The 20,329-nt window shown below is 44.7% G+C and overlaps 1 protein-coding gene across 1 annotated transcript in view; it reads left to right on the forward strand.

Moving 5' to 3' along the window:
- The first annotated feature begins 3,487 nt into the window (after window positions 1-3,487).
- FGF9 (fibroblast growth factor 9) overlaps window positions 3,488-20,329 on the forward strand; it is a 68,136-nt gene continuing 51,294 nt past the window's right edge. The window contains exon 1 of the mRNA XM_077484021.1: window positions 3,488-4,513. Coding sequence (XP_077340147.1) covers window positions 4,237-4,513 — 277 coding nt within the window. The 5' untranslated portion in view covers window positions 3,488-4,236. The remainder of the gene's footprint in view (window positions 4,514-20,329) is intronic.

Genomic DNA, 20,329 nt, shown 5'->3' on the forward strand with positions numbered 1-20,329 from the left:
TGACTTTTTAATTTTGTCTGCCGTAACCTGGAGCTCCTCTTTAAGGCTTATATGTATTTAAAAAAATACAGTGGAACCTCGGATTGTGAGTAACGCGGTTTACAAGAGTTTTCGCAAAACGAGCTTCTGACTCGCTTTGCCAGCATTGTCTCACAAGATGAGCAGGATTCAAACCACAGAGGTGTGCAGTACTGCATTTGGCCAGAGGTGCGGGGGCGCCGGTGACGCTCAGAAGACAGAGACACTAATGCAGTCTAAATATGACCAGACTTTCTATCAGAATAAACTCTGACGGTCTTTCCGACTGAGTTTCTGATGGAGTTCTGACAGATTTCCGACTGAACGGACTTGCCTATACACGATCACACCAAAGTCTGTTCATTTCGAACGCGATGACATACGATGGGACTAGAAAAAGGACATTCAATAGCCAGTAGCCAATAGCTGTCCTTGCGTCATATTTGGTCCGTTGGACTAGCATACAGACGAACGGTGTTCCCGATAGGAATTGATTCTGTCTGAAAGATTTAAAACATGTTCTATTTCTAGGTCCATCAGTCTTTATGAAAAAAAAAGTCAGCTGAAGCCCACACACGATCGGAATATCCAATGAAATGATTCCGTCTGATCTTTTTTGCCAGAAAGTCCGGTCATGTTTACACGGCATCCAGGGCCGGTGCTACCACTAGGCAAACTAGGCAGCCGCCTAGGGCACACTGCTGCCTAGGGGCGCCCAGCTGCTGATTTTCCTCCACAACAGCATGCTCTGCAGGCTGCAGCATGTAACTAACTCAGTCCCAGGCAGCTGCCCCGTCCGTCTGGTGGTGTAATTAGAATCACAGCAATGGAGTCCCAGCACCAGAAGAAGCAGAGCCAATGCTTCCTGTATAGCGCTGCCTCCTGTCACATGGGCAGGGCAAAGGGGGTGGAGTCAGGGGTGGAGCCAATGGGGGCCGCAAAATTAGGTTTCGCCTAGGGTGTCAAAAATCTTTGCACAAGCCCTGACGGCATCAGAGACGCTCAGAAGGAGTGTCTCTGAGCGTCTGAGTGTCTCTGAGTGTCTTCCGACACTCTGAGCATCTCCAGCGTTTCGATGAGTTTCTCCAAGTGTTTCCGAGTGTCTCCAGCGCCCCCCGTACCTCTGGCCACATGCAGTACTGCATAGACAAGCAGTGGCTGTGGAATGGATTCTCTGAGTTTCCATTATTTCCTATGGGGAAACTTGCTTTGATATACGAGTGCTTTGGATTACAAGCATTCTTCTGGAACGAATTATGCTCGTAATACAAGGTATTACTGTAGTCGTCAAGCAAAAATAAATAGAAAATTAATTTGTAAAAAAACATGCAGCTGCCCAAAAACCAACTTTTTGGTTCTCCGACCCAGTGGTAGGTCCCAGCGAGCCCCACTACATTGTCAGTCTGTAAAGAAAACAGTTTTTTCCTTTTTAGGATAAAGGTTTTGTATTAATAAAAAAAATTATTTTAATCACCCCTGCCAGTGTTAAAGCGGTGTTCCGGCAAAAAAAAAAAAGAGAATTAAAAGCCAGCAGCTAACATACTGCAGCTTCTGGCTTTTAACAATAGGACACTTACCTGTCCTGGAGTCCTGCAATGTCGGCACCACAACTGATGTTTCCATCAGCCATCGGTTGCTGCCACCGCCATTACGGGTAAAGGTACCCGGCAGTGTAGCATTCTGGCTTCATGCTGGGAACCCTACTGCGCATGCGGCCACAGGGAGAGGAGGAAGGAGGAGAAGGGAGGAGGGAGCCCTGCAGTGATGTCACGTGGTGCGGCCCGGACTCCCACAAGTGGGAACAGAATACCTGTCTAAGACTGATATCCTGCCCCCCCCCCAAAGGTGCCAGTTGTGGCAAACAATAAAAAAAATAAAAGTTCATACAAAAAATATGTAGCGGAATACATATTGGCCTAAATTGAGGAAGAAATTCAATTTTTTTTTCAAGAATTTTTATTTATTTTTTTGTTTAGGCTGCTTCCACACTGTGGCGGTTTTCAGATATTTTAGCGCTAGAAATAGCCTCCCCATTCATTTCAGTGTGACTTTTCACACTCGGTTGGTTCGCTTACGGGACATTCTGAAAAGTCCTGCAAGCAGCATCTTTGGGGCGGTTTCCGCTCCCAAAATATTCTGCCCCCAACACGGGTGCTTTTAACCCTTTCTTTGGCCGCTAGCGGGGATTAAAAGTGCCCCGACAGCGGCCAAAAGTGACCGTAAAGCGTTGCTGAAACTAACGGCGCTTTACCGCTGACGCCCGGTACTTTCAGTGTGAAAGTAGCCTTATAGCACAAGGTGATCAAATACCACCAAAAGAAAGTTCTATTTGTGGGGGGAAAAAAATGCATCAATTTTTTTTGGGTACAGCATCGCATGACCACGCAATTGTCAGTTAAAGCGGTAGTGAAGTCATTTTTTTGACTTTGCCCTACAGGTAAGCTTATAAGGCTTACCTGTAGGTAAAAAGAGTATCTCCTAAACCCCTTGCAATGAGCCGCTGTCAGCTGTGCATGCGCTCTGAGTTTCCCGGCTGAAAGGTCCCGCGCGCCCGCTCACAACGCCGGAGCCGTGATACCCAAAAGACACGCCGAGGGAAAATGTCAGCTCCCACGGCATGGACCGAGATCACTTGCTGACGCCTCATTCTAAGGTAAGTATTTCATAATGAGCTAGTATGCGGTACATACTAGCTAATTATGCCTTTTGCCTTACAGGTTTAAAAGAAAAAAAAAAATCTGCGGGTTTACTACCGCTTTAACCCTTTCACGTTCTGCTCCACCATTTGGTAGCGCACATTTTGAGTCATGCTAACTCATTGATAAAATGTGGACTTTAAAGGCTTAAAATAACGCAGCGCAGTATCGCAAAAAAAATGACCTGGTCAAGGAATGGGGCAAAACTTTGAAGTGGTTGTGTGGTCTGTCTCATCCATATAAACTGATACATTCTGCTGGAGAGCTAGGGCTTGTGAAAAACATCAGACTTGCTGGCTGGATCACCAGCTGAAAATAGAAAAGGAAAGCCTAAAAAAAAGAAAACGAATGCAGCCATCACATCTAAGAATTGATAAGCTGCAATATAATAAAAGTTTGCTTTTGAGTTTATTACTGCTTTAATCATACACACTGGAATTGACTTATTTATTTATTTTTTGTTGTGTAGTTTACATGTATTTTAAAAATAGTCCTCAAGCAAAAATAGAGAACTCATTCGTAAAAATAAATTTAAAAAAAATGCAGCGGTCCAATAACAGCTTCTTTTTTTGTTTGTGGGATCCAGCGGTAGGTGCCCTCACCCCCGTCCGCCTGTACCGCAGTGCACACGGTGGCCGTGCCGGGGCTGCCTCGTCCTGCCGCAGAGCCGTCGGTCCTGGCACAGGCAGGCAGAGGGGCTGTAGGACCCGGGAGGACGCGGCTTGGCAGGCAGGCAGGCAGCACAGGCTACCTTAAACCCAGCCCAATTCCTGCTGCTGCACCACTCTGCGAGCTGGATGGAGAGCCAGAGCCAGGAGCCGCAGCCTCAGAGCTGGAGGAGATCTAGACTGGCGAGTGATCTGAGCGCAGCGCTGTACATAGCGCTCTACACACCTGTTCCCCGTCCCCCTGTACTGCCATCCCCGGCTCTGCCCTGAAAACTTTCCTCCCCGCCTCAATGACATGATTCCATCCCCTCTCTTCTCCGGGATTCATGCTGATCTATGCAGTCTGCTGTTATAAAGCCAAAACAGCGCATGTCTTCCTGGAGTCAGGATCCATACATTCTGACGTAGCCTGTACATCCTAAAAAACCAACACATCCTCCGGGCTGCCACCACCACCGGGTGGGCACCACCACCTGCCATTGCTTTTTATTATTATTCCTTTTTTTTTTTTTTTTCTGAAGTTGGCATGAGCCCTGGTGATCTCCCACCCAATGGAGAAACTCCGGATTGTCCCCCTGCCTGCCCTTGGATGGGCTGATGAAGATCTGCCTGCCTGCTGAGATGTCAGTGGGTGAGCTGGAGCTTCTCTAGACTCATCAGAGCTTTGACCTTGAACCTCCAAGCTTCGTGCCACCTTATTAGTTTTTATTGATGCACTCCATGGATTGAAGATCGAGTCATCACCACCACCACCATCATCATCATCACCACCATCATCATCATCCTCCCCCTTCAGTGAGGAGAGGGTATATATACCTTGACCTGCCCAGCTTCCTCCTCCACCAACCATCCTGATGGCTCCCCTGGCTGAAGTTGGGAACTATTTTGGTGTGCAGGATGCTGTTTCTTTTGGGAATGTGCCCGTGTTGCCTGTGGATAACCCTGTCCTGTTAAGTGACCACCTGAGCCAGTCGGAGGCAGGGGGGCTACCAAGGGGGTCTGCGGTCACTGACTTGGAACACTTAAAGGGGATCCTCAGAAGGAGGCAGTTGTACTGCAGGACTGGATACCATTTAGAGATCTTTCCTAATGGCACTATCCAGGGGACGAGGCAAGACCACAACAGATTTGGTAGGTATTGACTTCTAGGCTGACATTTTTATTTTATGAAATCTCCCATGTGCAGCTCCACCAATGTCCAGGGGGTCACTGATGGACATGCTCCTCACTTGTGCTTTGGGGGGTGGGGGTTCAATCTTCTCAAAGTTTTTATTCTGCAGTCAGGGATGGTCATTGCCTGGCTAACCAGAAAGCTGGTGTTCCCCCCTTGCTTTGACAGCTGAGACTCCCTCCCTATTGATCAGTGGCTTCACTTTTTTTTTTTTTTTTCTTTCTTTTTTTTTTTTTTTAGTAAGAGTTCTATTTTGGAGAGGGGTGATAATGGGCGAAGAGCAGATGTGTGCCATTTGCTATCCCCCCCAAATTCCACATTGGAGGTCCCATCTGCTGAAGGCATTGGATAAAAATCCATAGACGGGACTGATTTTAAAAAAAGAGCATACCAATGCCTTTATTTCTATAGGATGCTATTTGTGACTCAGCATTAAGAGCCAGAGACTGGAGGGCGCATGGCACCCCCCCTTCTCCCTCTATTTAACCCTTAAGGTGCTGCCGGGACATTTCCCTGCATTGCTGCAAGTGTAAGTCCCAGCATGACCGGTGATAGGGAAAACTCAGGGCTGCAATGGATCAGCTGCAGGCTGGGGAAGAGTTAATGACACTACCATAACCTACCTACTGGAAATGAGTTTAGGGTGGAGCAGGTTTGTAGAATGCATGATCCCCAGATGAGTGACGTGACAGCTCTGATGGTGATCATTCTTAGTGTTATATGAGCAGGGAACACCATGCCTGCCCTTCACAGGGAGCAAGTGGGGGGTGTATGATTGCAGGTAATCAGGTATGTATGGGAGGGTATCAGGAGGGACTCGTGTGAGCACTGCAAGGCATGGAGGGGAAGAGCAGGCTAAGGATGGGAGGAATGGGCATGGAGTGAGGGAAGCTGATGGAGCAGCTTGCCTGGGATTGTAGATACCCAGTCCTGCCTTATACTGCAGTGTAGGATCTCATGTTTGCAGTGATTATGGAAAGTATTGGGGAGGATATACATCTATACTGCAGTGTTGGATGTCAGGTTTGCAGTGCTTGTAGAAACTACTGGGGAGTATTTACATATTCAGCCCTGACAGTGCAGGATCTCAGGTTTGCAGTGATTATGGAAAGTATATACATATTCTGAATATAGTCTTAGTGGTGACCTATACTGCAGTTTTGGATGTCAGGTTTGCAGTGATTGTACAAAGTCCTGGTGAAAATATAAATATCAAATATATATTATTGTGTATTATTATTATTTATTATTATTATGTATTTTCTGTCCTGGAGAGTATATACAGACTCGGTTCTGCTGCAGTGTAGGATCTGAGGTTTGCAGTGATTGTGGAAAGTCCTGAGGACTGGGGTCTATACATATTCAATTCTGGTTAATTGAATACAGTGCTGACATTACTGCAGTGTAGGATCTTAGATTTGCGGTGATTGTAGTAAATCCTGGAGCGTATATACACTACTCAGACCAGCCATAATCTGTACGACCTCAGACTTGCAGTATGTATAATAGGACCCTTAGTCCTGCCATTTCCTATAGGATGTTAGTATTGCAGGAGTCCTGATTAGTATACACAGCGCAGCCTTGCTGGCTGTAAATACAGATTTACTTTAATGGTTGCTTAGCTAAAGTGTCATCAGAGATGATGAATAGGAGGTGAATGAAGGTCTCATTATTATTAATATTTATTATAGGGGTTCCTTGGAGTAAAACTTCAGACCTGTGTATATTTTATGTTGCTAAAGTCACTGTGTATCAGTATGATCTCCTGTGTGTCCACAAACATTGTTACTGATGGAAATCCCAGCCCTGCATGGCACTTGGCAGCTCCCCCGGCTGTGGGGATCTCCTGCAGCATCCTATAGAGTTTCTGGAGTCCCCGGAGGAGAGGGGTGATCGCTCGGCAGGCAGTGTGCGGTAGATCGGGCAGAGCATGGGCTGCACTGCTCCCTGAGCTCTATCATGTGCTGCTGATCTCCCAGCCCGGCTCCACGCCTCCAGCAGGTGTCTAGTGTATGTGTGAGAGCGCGCCCCCGCCGCCCGGTCCTACTGCACGCCGGCTTCACTCGCATGCGGCTCCTCTGGCGGAGAGCGAGAAGCTAGCTACTGCGGCGCTATTAGAGGTATTACGGGAACCGCTCGCCCCCCCCCTCTCCTTGGAATTGACATGACATCTGTTAACACGTTCGCTGCCGAGGGCATCCTCATTCCAGCCTAGTGTGGGGTAGGGAAAGCAAGAAGAGAACTTCTATCTTCTATCACTGCTAGAGATCCCAGGCACTGGTATAGATCACAGGGACCGGTATCAATACTATGGACTGGTATAACTGCTAAGGATTTCCATAGATCACAGGGACAGGTAATACTACAGAGGACTGGCATAGATCTCAGGGACTGGTATAGATGAGGACTGGCATAGGTCCCAGGGACTGGTATAACTACTAAGGATTTCCATAGATCAGTGTTTCTCAACTCCAGTCCTCAAGCCACCCCAACAGGTCATGTTTTCAGGATTTCCCTCAGATGAAACAGCTGTGATAACTACTAAGGCAGTGAAACTGATCAAATCGTCTGTGCAAAATAATGGAAAGCCTGAAAACATGACCTTTTGGGGCGCCTTGAGGACTGGAGTTGAGAAACCCTGCCATAGCTCACAGGGACAGGTATAACTAATAAGGACTGGCATAGATTGCAGGTAAAGGTATAACCACTAAGGACTGGCATAAATCCCAGGGATTGGTAGAGATAATGAGAACTGGTGTAACTACTAGGGGTTTCCATAGATTCCAGGGACTCGTATAACTACTAACGACTAGTAGAGATGAGGACCTGGTATATATCACAGACTAGCATAACCACTAAGGACTGGCCTAGATCCTAGGGACGGATATAGACACTTAGCCCTTGTACACACGGTCGGAGATTCAGACGGAATGTGTCCGATAGGAGAGTTTTGTCGGATATTCCGACTGTGTGTGGTCTGCATCAGACTGTTTCCGTCGGGCCAGATTTTCCAACTTGCCGGAAATATTTTCCGACAAAATGCTCCGATCGGACATATTCCGATCGGACGAAGTGCCACGCATGCTCAGATCAAATTCCTACATCAAAGCTATTGGCTACTAGCCTGAACGTAGTCCCATTGTAACGAAATTGCGTCATCACGTTCCGAAAGATCGGATTTTCCGACAACTTTGTCTGACCGTGTGTATGCAACAGTTTCGGACAAAATCCGACGGATTTGGTTGTCGGAATCTCCGACCGTGTGTACAAGAGCTAAGAAGGTTAACATTTCAACATTGCATATATTAGAATGACCTACAATATTGCCTACAAGCTGGAATCCTCTACAGCTCTAAACCAATTAGTCTATCTATCTCAGGCTATTTTCTAGTGGACAAAGCATAACCTTGCACATAACACTCCTACATATTGTCCATAGACCTTGTCTATTAATTACTTTGGAGAAAAGTATTCATCTCAGCACAGTGGCATATTTGTTAGCACTTCTGCCTCACAGCACTGGGGTCCTCAGTTCAAATCCCAATCGGGACGCGGTCTTCATGAAACCGTTAACTCAGAATGTTTTTGTCAACATGATCCTGAGTAAAAACATCAGTACATTTTTTACATCTGTGTGCAACTGGCCTAAATTCTCTCCCTGTATGTGTGTGCGTGCCTACAAATCCTAATTGCAGCCTCCTTGGCAGACCGTCCCCAGTAACTCTCCCACAAGTGAAGCAAAAAAGGAAATTATGGACGGCCGCACTCCGGAATATAGCTTTTTTTTTTTTTTTTTTTTTTTTTTTTTTTTTTCCTTTTTTTGTAAAAATCTAAAAATACAAGCCACAGCAGAAAATGCGACAAACGAGCTGACGCGTTTCACACTTAACAGTGCTTAATCATAGCTTCAAACTCTCCCACAAATGTCTGAATGCAACTTTCATACTCATTTCAGACATGGAGCCACAGAAAATGTAGGCCTCCCAAGGTTTGAGGAGCACCGAAAGGTCACAATGCAGTAAAGGGATGGCAGTAACCTTAAATACTCTATTGGCAGTCTATGCACAGAATATTTGATTAACTTTAGGCTACAGGGCATACGTATAAACACCATAGATAATCTAGAAGGATGTTTCAGTTAGAGGGGGAGTTGGGTGGGCTATGGCATTTGTTTTCATATCTCTTGGCAGCCCCAAGAGGCAACAGTGGCTTAGTGGTTAGCATGTCTGATTTACAGAACTAGGTTACTCGGTTCTAATGCCATTCAGGAGGGCATTGCCTGTGTGGAGTTTGCATGTTCGTTCTGCACTTGTGTGGGTTTCTTCTGAGAGTTCCAATTTCCTTCCACACTCCAAAGACATGCTTGTAGATTATTGGCGCCTGTCGAAATTGGCCCTAGTATGTGAGATGGGGACCTTCGATTGTAAGCTCTTGAGGGCTTAACAAACTTATTACATTATACTTTATTATTTATATACTTGACAAGATGGAAAGCAGTTTGTGTGTGTGTGTGTGTGTGTGTGTGTGTGTGTGTGTGTATATAAATATTTGAAATGGGTTGTAGTTATGCTATAACACCACCTTGTTGCATTCTTCATAATTAGAAACAAACGTTCAACTGAGAGAATGGGACCCCATTGTAGCAGTCCTGGCAGATTTGCATACGCAGGAACTCAGATGCTGAGAATACTCCAGCATTATAGACTGCAACATTGTTTTTCAGTAGACTTGCCCTTTTAAGTGATCTATTTTTTCTAATCAATCATGCCTAAGTGATTTAGTGCAACTTTCCAGTTAGTTTTGCTACAAGTAAGTTGGAATTGCATTTGATGTAATGTGTTGCATTTGTTTCCTGGTAATGGTGTGTGTGTGTGTGTATATGTATGTGTGTGTGTGTGTATGTATGTGTGTATATATATATATATATATATATATATATATATATATATATATATATATATATATATATATATATATATATATATATATATATATATATATATATATATATATATATATATATATATATATATATATATATATATATACACAATTATAATATATAAAAATATTTTCAATTTAAATTGATATGACATTTTAAATTTTAATAGGTTATTTTATAAAATGGCTTCTATTGGTTTTAGTGGGAGCTGTTTACTTCCATCCTACCATAGGCATATATTGTGCTTGGTATATGGGGTGGCTGGTTGCTGAGACTATATAATGTGACCAGATAATACAGTTTTTTTTTTTTTTTTTTTTGTTTTTTTTAATTAAAATGAAAGGACCCATTTCACTAGTAGGGCCCCCTTCACCCCGGAGCACTTCGACACTTGGGGAGATTTACTAAAACTGGTGCACACAGAATCTGGTGCAGCTGTGCATGGTAGATAATCAGATTTAAACTTGTTCAATTAAGCTTTGACAATAAGGCTCGGTTCACACTGCAGCGATGCGGGAACCCTGCAAATACACTGTTGGTTCTTTCATCGCTTGTCTCCTGGCAGCAGTTCACACTGCCCTATGCAAACTGCTGGGAGTGTCAATGGAAAGCTAATGACGCCCCCAAATCGGTTTGCAGAGCGAACTGCAAATTCGTCAGGAATCGGATCTCATGGGTGTGAACACCCATGAGATCCGCTTCTGCTGCGGACCAAAATAGTGGACCTGTGTGAGTTTGGTCCGAATGTGATGTGAATTCAGCCATACAATCTGTATGGCTGAGTTTGCATCGCACTTGATTTGCAGTGTGGTGCGAATCGCATCCAATGTTGGACAGTACAGCAGTGTGAGCCGGCCCTTAAAGCGGGAGTCCGCTGGGAGTTCCGCCGTTTTTTTTTTTTTTTTTTTTTTTAAAGCCAGCAGCTACAAATACTGCAGCTGCTGACTTTTAAAATAAGGACACTTACCCGCCCAGCGCGCCTGGGATGTCGGCACCCGAAACCGATCTCTCGATCGCTTCTCGGGTGCTGCCGCAGCCATCTTGGGTATGGGAATCAGGAAGTGGAGCCTTTCGGCTTCATTTCCCTACTGCGCATGCGCGAGTCGCGCTGCGCAATAAGGATGGTCCCGCTGCCTCTGGGATCTGTGTGTTTCCCAGCAGGCAGCGGGGGACTTTGCGGAAAGGGGCGTAGATTACGCCCCTTTCCGAGATAGCTACAGGTACCTGCACCCCCCCCTCCCCCCTGAAAGGTGCCAATCGTGGCGCCGGAGGGGGGGAGGATTCCAATGAGCGGAAGGTCCACTTTAGGATGGACCTCCGCTTTAAACCTAGAAGCTGATTGGTTGCTATACACAGCTGCACCAGGTTCTGTGTGCACTAGTTTTAGTAAATAAACCCCCTCAGCTTCAACTCGGCACAGCAGTAGGTTTGCCACTTTTTCTTCAAGCCAAACTTTAACACTTTAGCGGTGCACAGCAAATTTTTATTTTTATTTTGCTATATACTATAGGATAACAGACCTGTGAACCCTTTTGGGCACTCCAAAGAGAATAGTAATGAAGTACGCGTCGTGCCCCCTCACCCTCCTGTCAGGCCCTGTTCTGAGCTAAACTCATCTTTGAATAATGTGTCTATGGTTCAAAGGGACTGAAACCCGGACACATAATTCAAAATCCGGACTGTCTGGGTGGATCCCAGACAGGTGGCAACCCTACGCAGCTGTTGAAGAATCCCATTATATTCAATGGACATATTTACACTGAAATGTCTCTTGTTGCTTGAAAAAGTACACATGCTGCTTTTGGAGCAGAATCATGTGTTTTTGGCCCAATAGACTTTAATGGGAGAGCTTGAAAAATGTGTGGCATGTTAATTTTGTTTCTGTCCAAAGGTCTATGGAGCCAAATACATGATTCTGCTTCTATACAAGTTAACTATAAAGACGTGCATTTAAAAAAATAAAAATAAATAAAATAAAAAGCCTTTAATATTGTGTCCCATTTGCCATTGTAGTTTTATCTTTGGCATGGTTTGCCAGTTAAAAAGAATTCCATAGGTCCCCATATAGAGCCCCATCCCTCTTTTCTAGTAGACTAAGCCTACTCCCCTGCACCTGTCCCAGCAGTAATGGGTTAACTTTTGAGCACACATTATAAATGTTCCAGTCTCCATAATGCAAGAATGTCATATTGTGACCGGCAGTGACAATTTCCTCATTCCCCTGGCCGGTCTTTCAGTTTGGTTAATATGTATTTCCAGCAGCCATACAATGGCGAGGATCTGAATGTGTGTGAAGCTTTATTCTCCAGTGTTTTGCATTCCTGTGACTTTGTGCCCCGCAGCACTGGAAAATCTGCATTTTTAACTGGGTAGATAAGTACTGATCTCTCCTTGTTTAACACGTGTATTGCTGCTAATTGGTTTAAGTAATTGTTGCTGTGAATATTCCAAAGGCCTCGTGTCACAACTGATTAATAACACGGATAATCATTTCTGCTTGGTCTGTGGTTGATGCAAATTAATATTTTATACAGTGTAAGTGGTCTGTGTTCATATAGAGTGGTGAGAGAAAACGGCATTCCATAACCTTACTTTTATTTATAATTTATTTTTTATTTTATTTTTTAAATCCACTTTACCCCAAAACCGATATTTGAGTTGTGAGTGAATGAAAATGAGACAAGTCATCCAATGCGTTCTTTTGTGTTTCTTGGAGACTTCAAAGCTGGGATCTCACTGGCTATAACTGCACTGTCTAGGCAAGGCCTAAAGATGTTTGTTTTTTGCCTGATCTGTCTTTCTGGTCAGTTCATGGAATGTACACTTTTCACCTGGACAGCAGCTGTCTCCAGTCAGATGAAGCTACTGTTTGGGTATTCTGGGACTGTGAATCTGTCAGATTACAATAGTCGGCAGAAGTGTTATCCATCTAGGCTGTTTTAGTATGGTAGGAGAATTGAGTGTCTTCTCCTATTCATGTATGGTCAGCTTAAGGATGGATTGTCCACTGATTTATTTTCCTCCTTCAGACTGGCACCTAGAGATTCCTTCCAAGACCCCACCACCCAAAGACATAGGCAGGGCTGTACAACCATTATTTCTAGCAACAATGATTTGGCATCTTGATTGTACATGAATAGCCAGCTGCTGTCTAATGTCTTTAGGCACTTAAACGAGAAGTATGAACTTCACTATTATGCTCCCCTAGACAGATGCAGCATCAATCTGATGCTGCATCTGTTTCCTGCCAGCTCTGCAGTGCGAACTGAGCGAACTGAGTGATCAAACACCCCTAAATGCTCAGTTGTCCCCTCTGCTCTGAGCAGAGAGCCATGACTGTCAGTCACTGGGTTTCTGCTCTGCCCCTCCAGCGCTCACTGGAGCACTGGGTTGTGGAGAGATGGGACGTGTTGGCTCAGGCTCTTAACAGATTGCCAAGAGGCTAAGCCAGCTGCTGGTCCAGGCATCTGGGTGGATCCCAATCATCTAGTTGGGATCTTTTCAGAGCCTGGAGTGGCTCTGTGACGTCAGCAGACAGAAGGTCACAGGTGTGAAGAACCAACTGCACTCCTGTGATCTACAGAAGTATAGCCATACGTCTCCTTTTAAAAAAATTGGTCACAGAACTACTACCCTAAAACTTCAAGTTGATTTTAAGTGATCCACCCTGGTGAGCACACTTTTAAGTTCTTTTTATAAAACTTGTGCCATCATAGGATGACTGTGTTGTTTCCCATAGTTTTGGCCAGTAGTCAACATCCTTTAGATTATAATTGCCTTATATGTTCATGATTTTCTGATTCTGTAATTTTTCTACCTTGAATATTAACATTCATTAAAATTTCCCCCAAATTACCCATATATGCCGTGTAGGATTACTAAATGGGTGGAGTAGGCGCCATTGAGGACCCATGCCATTTAAGGGCTGCGTGACAATGGATCCAATTAATAATTTTGGTATTGAAAGAAAATTTACAATGAAGCTTTCTTAAAATGCTTTACAAAAGATAGTTTTTTAGTCCGTCGAACTCGCATACTGACGAGCGGATTGTCCGCTGAAACCAAAGTACGACGGACAGAATTTAGAAAAATCCGAAATTCTTAGTACGCCGGACTGCACGCTGAAAAAGTCAGCTGAAGCCCACACACGAGCAGATTGTCCGCTGAAATGTGTTTCGATGGACTAAGTACGCCATACAGTCCGCCCGTGTGTACGCGGCATAAGAAACCTCCAGTAACCTGCAACGGGGACCCCAAAGGTTGGATAGCTTGGGGCTTCCACAGAATTGAATGCGGCACTGCATGCATATCTAAACCCAGTCACTCAAAAACTTCTCTTAAAAAGAAATATGTGGTGATCCTTCTATTATATAACTTGCAAAGGCACTTCCAGCTATAGGGGGACAATGCTCTGCCCGTGTCTCTCAATTTTATTTCTGAAAGGTCACCCTTTTTTTAAAGGCTTTCCCATACAGTGGCCATGCAGATGAACATTATCCACTCTTCATCAGGGGCGGATCCAGGGGGGGTGCAACGGGTCAATTGCCCCCTCCGAGAATACCGGCAAAGCCGGTTCCGCGGGTCCAATCGCGGCCGGTTCCGCGGGTCCAATCGCGGCTGGTTCCGCGGGTCCAATCGCGGCCGGTTCCGCGGGTACCCGCGCTGAGTGGATGGGTGAGGGGGGGGGGGGGCAGCTGGGCAGTTTAGGAGGGCTGCTGGCCAATCAGGCAGCCAGCAGGCAGGGGAGCAGGGAGATGACATCATCTCTCACTGCCCTGCATCCCTCCAGTCCTGCCCTCACTGTGCGGGAAGCTGTGTGCAGCAGAGAGATTGCATCATCTCTCTGCTGCCTATCTTCACTCTGGGACCCAACAAAAGACCACCTTAGCAGAAAAGTGACACAGTAGGTGACAATCCGCAATGTGTGGCAGGCTTCGTGGCAAGTGGCAATCCGCAATGTGTGGCAGACTACGTGGCAAGTGGCAATCCACAATGTGTGGCAGACTACGTGGCAAGTGGCAATCCGCAATGTGTGGCAGACTACGTGGCAAGTGGCAATCCACAATGTGTGGCAGACTACGTGGCAAGTGGCAATCCACAATGTGTGGCAGACTACGTGGCAAGTGGCAATTCGCAATGTGTGACAGACTACTTGGCAAGTGGCAATTCGCAATGTGTGGCAGGTGACGTGGCAAGTGGCAATCCGCAATGTGTGGCAGGCAACGTGGCAAGTGACAATCCGCAATGTGTGGCAGGTGACGTGGCAAGTGACAATCCCCAATGTGTGGCAGGTGACGTGGCAATCCACAATGTGTGTCAGGCAACGTGGCAAGTGACAATCCGCAATGTGTGGCAGGTGACGTGGCAATCCGCAATGTGTGGCAGGCTACGTGGCAATCCGCATCTGGTGGCAGGCGACGTGGCAAGTGACAATCCGCAATGTATGGTAGGTGACGTGGCAAGTGGCAATCCGCAATGTGTGGCAGGCTACCTTGCAAGTGGCAATCCGCAATGTGTGGCAGGCTACGTGGCAAGTGACAATCCGCAATGTGTGGCAGGTGACGTGGCAAGTGACAATCCACATTTGGTGGCAGGCGACATGGCAAGTGACATCCTCAGGGCTCCCACTGATTCTGCATTATGGTGAGATGAACCATTTAATTTTATATTACAATGTATTAATAGAAATAATGCGCTTCAATCATCCTGACACCATAACAACCATGGTGCCGTAATGATTGAAGCGCAAATACCAGCCATTTCCCATATAAATTGCCCCCAAAAAAACATATTTTATAGCAGTGCCCCTCCCGAGACTAGACTCTGGATCCGCCCCTGCTCTTCATCCACTCTTGTTACTATCAGGAAACCCACCCTGAGAAGTGGCATGCAGCCATCTCTGAAGTACATGTAGACAAGTGGCTGCAGGCGATCGGTAGCAATGGTATGCAACATAGGTTAAAAAAAAGTGATGACTGTATTTTACTAAAGAAAAATGTCAATTGATATGAGGGAGATGGCAAATGGCAACAGGTCTTCTTTTAGCCTGCCTAGGCAATGGTTTTTCATGACGATGGCCAGCTAGTTGGGATGGGGAAGCTACCTGTAGACGGGAAGTTACCTCCAGTCCAGCTGAAATCGGTAATCTTGGGTTTCCCTTTCAGCTGTATGGGTACCATTAGTCTCGCCTCTTCTTTTGGATTCTCTGTAAGTGCTGTAACGAGTGGGGATGTGTTTCAAGGATCTTTATGGGATGGCAAGGACAGGCTTAGTGACTGTAACGTAAATGGTATACTGTGTTGTTGTTGGTTTTTTTTTTTTTTTTTTTTTTATATCAGTGTATGGCTAGCGTTAGGGCTCATTCACACCAGCAGTTGGGGAAGCGGTAAAACCACATGGTTGAGCCACACTTTTACTGCCCCTCAAACTGTTGCCCACTCTACCTGCAGAAGTAGTGGCACAATGGCTTTGATGCAGCTGTGGCAAGGCTGACATCCAATGTTGCTCTGCAAGCACCCAGCAGCTGTGTACAAGGCTGGTTTGAGGCTGGGTTCACACTGTAGTAGGGAGCAACTCACGGCTGGGTTCTGGTACGTCCCTGTTCACTGGTTTCAGGTCTGATTTTGGTCCAAATGTTTTGCTGAATTCAGACCTGAAACAGACCAGAAGGTGCACAGGAGTCCTGTGCAATTCACTCCAGAGATGTGTGACATGCAAATTGGATGCGCAGAAACAAGTATCCAATTCGCAATCGTCTGAACCCAGCCTCAAGGGGTGAAAGCAGGTGGTTAGGTGACACAATGCCTCTTTGCTCGTCAAATGCTCTCTGAAGAGCGTTCTGAATGCAAATTGCTCTTCAGAGAGTAAGGCTGGGTTCGCATCTTCACATGGGTCCGGTGCACCCTCGTTCACCGATTCAGGCCAGATTTTGCCAAATGTTTATCTGAACTTGGACCTGAAACAGACCAAAACACACACATGGGTCCTGTGCAAATTTGCAACGGAGCCACAGAAGAGATATGTGAACCAGCTCCATAGAGAGCTGGTCAAAATCTCCTGCTATTTTGTATTGAATGTGGGGAATGAGCCTTGCTGAATATACAGTGGGGACAAAGTATTCAGACCCCCTTAAATTTTTCACTCTTGTTAAAATCATTTAAGTAAATTTTTTTTCCTCCATTAATGTACACACATATTGACAGAAAAACACAGAATTGTTGCCATTTTTTCAGATTTATTAAAAAAGAAAAACTGAAATATCACATGGTCCTAAGTATTCTGACCCTTTTGCTGTGACACTGATATGTTTAACTCGGGTGCTGTCCATTTCTTCTGATCATCCTTCATTTGGGTCTAGCTGTGTTTTGATTATATTGATTGGGCTTGATTAGGAAAGCCACACAACTGTTTATATAAGATCTTACAGCTCACAGTGCATGTCAGAGCAAATGAGAATCAAGAGGTCAAAGGAAATGCCTGAAGAGCTCAGAGACAGAATTGTGGCAAGGCACAGATCTGGGCAAGGTTACAAAAAAAATTCTGCTGCACTTAAGGTTCCTAAGAGCACATTGGCCTTCATAATCCTTAAATGGAAGACGTTTGGGACAAGCAGAACCCTTCCTAGAGCTGGGCATCCGGCCAAACTGAGCTATCAGGAGAAGAGCCTTGGTGAGAGGTAAAGAAGAACCCAGAGATGCAGTAAGGAGATGGGAGAAAGTTGTAGAAAGTCAACCATCACTACTGCCCTCCACCAGTTTTTATGGCAGAATGGCCCAACGGAAGCCTCTCCTCAGTGCAAGACACATGAAAGCCTGCATGGAGTTTGCTAAAAAAAACACACGAAGGACTCCAAGATGGTGAGAATTAAGATTATTTGGTCTGAGACCAAGATAGAACTTTTTGGCCTTAAATCTATGCAGTATGTGTGGAGAAAACCAGGCACTGCTCATCACCTCTCCAATACAGTCCCAACAGTGAATCATGGTGGTGGCAGCATCATGCTGCGGGGGTGTTTTTCAGCTGCAGAGACAGGACGACTGGTTGCAATTAAGGGAAAGATGAATACGGCCAAGTACAGGGATATCCTGGACAAAAACCTTCTTCTCCAGAGTGCTCAGGACCTCAGACTGGGCTGAAGGTTTACCTTCCAACAAGGCAATGACCCTAAGCACACAGCTAAAATAATGGAGTGGCTTTACAACCACTCCGTGGCTGTTCTTGAATGGTCCAGCCAGAGCCCTGACTTAAACCCAAATGCGCATCTCTGGAGAGACCTAAAAATGGCTGTCCACCAACATGTACCATCCAACCTGACAGAACTGGAGAGGATCTGCAAGGAGGAATGGCAGAGGATCTCCAAATCCAGGTGTGAAAAACTTGTTGTATCTTTCCCAAAAAGACTCATGGCTGTATTATATCAAAAGGGTGCTTCTACTAAAGACTGAGCAAAAGGTCTGAATACTTAGGACCATGTGATATTTCAGTTTTTCGTTTTTAATCTGCAAAAAATATCAACAATTCTGTGTTCTTCTTTCAATATGGGGTGCTGTGTGTACATTAATGAGGAAAACATGAACTTAAATGATTTTGGCAAATGGCTGCAATATAATAAAGAGTGAAAAATGTAAGGGGGTCTGAATACTTTCCGTCCCTACTGTAGCCAGGACCAAAGTATCTAGCCACATTGCTGCCCCTTCCATACGTGCCGCCTTAGGTGGCCGGCTCGTTTTGTCCCATGGTAATAATGCCTCTGCCTTTATGCATGTTTACATGCATTCAGAATATCTAATCTGACCTTGAAGGCATATAATTCTATTTTCTCTATAAGTGTTTAAACTGAAGAACTGACTGACTTTCTTTTACCAGTGCAAACTATTACATGCATTAAGAAATGTCCTAGAGGTGCATATAATAACAGGTGTGAATGAGGCCTAACAGTAATGCTCTTCAAGAGTCTTTTTAACTTGCTATAAAATCATATTGCATTTTTTTTTTTTTGTTATGCAACAAATGCAGCCATTTAGGAGAGCTGTATCATACTTGTCGGGTTCTTGTAGTAGTTTATGCCTTATATCTTTCCTTTTTAATGCTGTAAACATAAGAGGCCATTTTTTTATTTATTCCCCCCCTCCCCCCCCCCCCCCTTACCTGTGTCTTGTAGGGCGCAGGGTCTTCATTTTCTTTATTCAGCCCCTCTTTATATTATAGTCATACATCAGCAGTTCTTCTGCATGCACAGCGTTGGAGAAAGAAGGGGGAGAAAAAAAAAAAAAGCTAAGAGCGTGCAGAATGGCAAAGTCGTGAGCGGAGGTGACCTCCATAGCTTGACGCAGGGCAAAGCATATATTGAAATGCTGCATTTTGTATTCTCAGGCAGAAATGTGCTTGCACAGCCTGGCATACTGGCATGGGGCAGGGCTGCCCTCCTTTCTGCCACATTACTTTATACTGCAGAGCCTGCAGACTGACTCAGAACGCACATACAGCCACGTCAGAAGGGACATTTCTTTCTTCTGCAATGTCCCCAATGCCCTCTAGTGCCAGTCAGATTTGGACAAACCTTTTGCCAGTAGCAACAAAAGATGTGATAGTTGTCTCATGATTACTGCAGAACATTCAACGTGACCCACTCCATGAGCTAAAGAGTAATGAACCTCTGCTTTAAAGTACACCTGACATTTAAAGGCAACCTGTAGTGTTTTTAATTTCTTATTGTACATGAGCTTGAAGGTAATGTGGTTTTCAGACTTTTATATGCATGCCATCCTTATTGTGATGACTAAATGTATGTACAGGGGTGTGTGTGTGTGTGTCTCTTCTCCTCCTTTTTTAGTGGAAAACTACACATTGGGATATGTGGTGAGCATCTCTGTAAAACAACTGCTGAGATACAAAAATCAGTTGGGTACACACATTCTTTATCCATCCATATGATCAGAAGGACATGCATGCATACATTTTTAACCTATACAATTGTTTGTATTCTTGTTGTAGTCCTGATGAAGCTTGTAACACACAAAACATGTTGTATCATTTTCATTTTTATTTCTAAACAACTATTAAAACTGCTCTAGATACTGTGGCACTTGCAAAGGGAAAATAAAATCTGTGTCCGTTTTACTGTGGAGTAGGCGTTTAATATAAAACCAGTAGCACATATATGAAAGCTGCCTTTGTGAAACCTTTTTAAAGGGCACCTATGATTAGAAAAGCATGACATCTGCCATTGTTCATTCAGTTAACTCTTCTACAGTATCATAGGTAGTTATGGTACGTTAATGGGGCAGTTTGGCTATGGTTCAATTATATAGTATGATAGCCAGGCACCTAGTGGTTCTAGGAGAGGTAGTCCGTGGCAGCTTCCATATCTCCTGAAGAATGTTTGTTTTCCTTTAACTTTTTTTTATTTTTTTTTTATAGATTGGTCTAAAATACCATACAATACAATTTTTTTTTTTTTTTGTTTGTTTTGGAATTATTATTAGTAGTAGTAGTAGTAGTAGTAGTAGTAGTGTGGAGTTGCTTTTAGTTCATTGAATCGGGTGGCAAGAGAGGCTGATGTCAGGCTCTACAGGTACAGCTTGTGCCACTGCTGCTAATTAGAGACGCCAGTGCATCACCCTGTATGAGCTGTGCCTCACCTTGTGTGCTATGTGCCAGAGCTGTGTATCCAGATGGCAGAAATTGGCATACACTTGGGTTTCTAGTCTTTTTATGTTTCGCTGTAGATTATACGTGTCAATATGTATGGAGGGGGGAGTTTACATAAAACATGTTGTAACTATTGTGTATAAAGCTGGCCAGGTATGGGACCATCCCCTTTCTACAGTAAATT

This window comes from Lithobates pipiens, unplaced genomic scaffold (genome assembly GCF_037356315.1).
Source record: "Lithobates pipiens isolate NorthernLeopardFrog02 unplaced genomic scaffold, aLitPip1_a1.2 Scaffold_16, whole genome shotgun sequence".
Classification (NCBI taxonomy): Eukaryota; Metazoa; Chordata; class Amphibia; order Anura; family Ranidae; genus Lithobates; species Lithobates pipiens.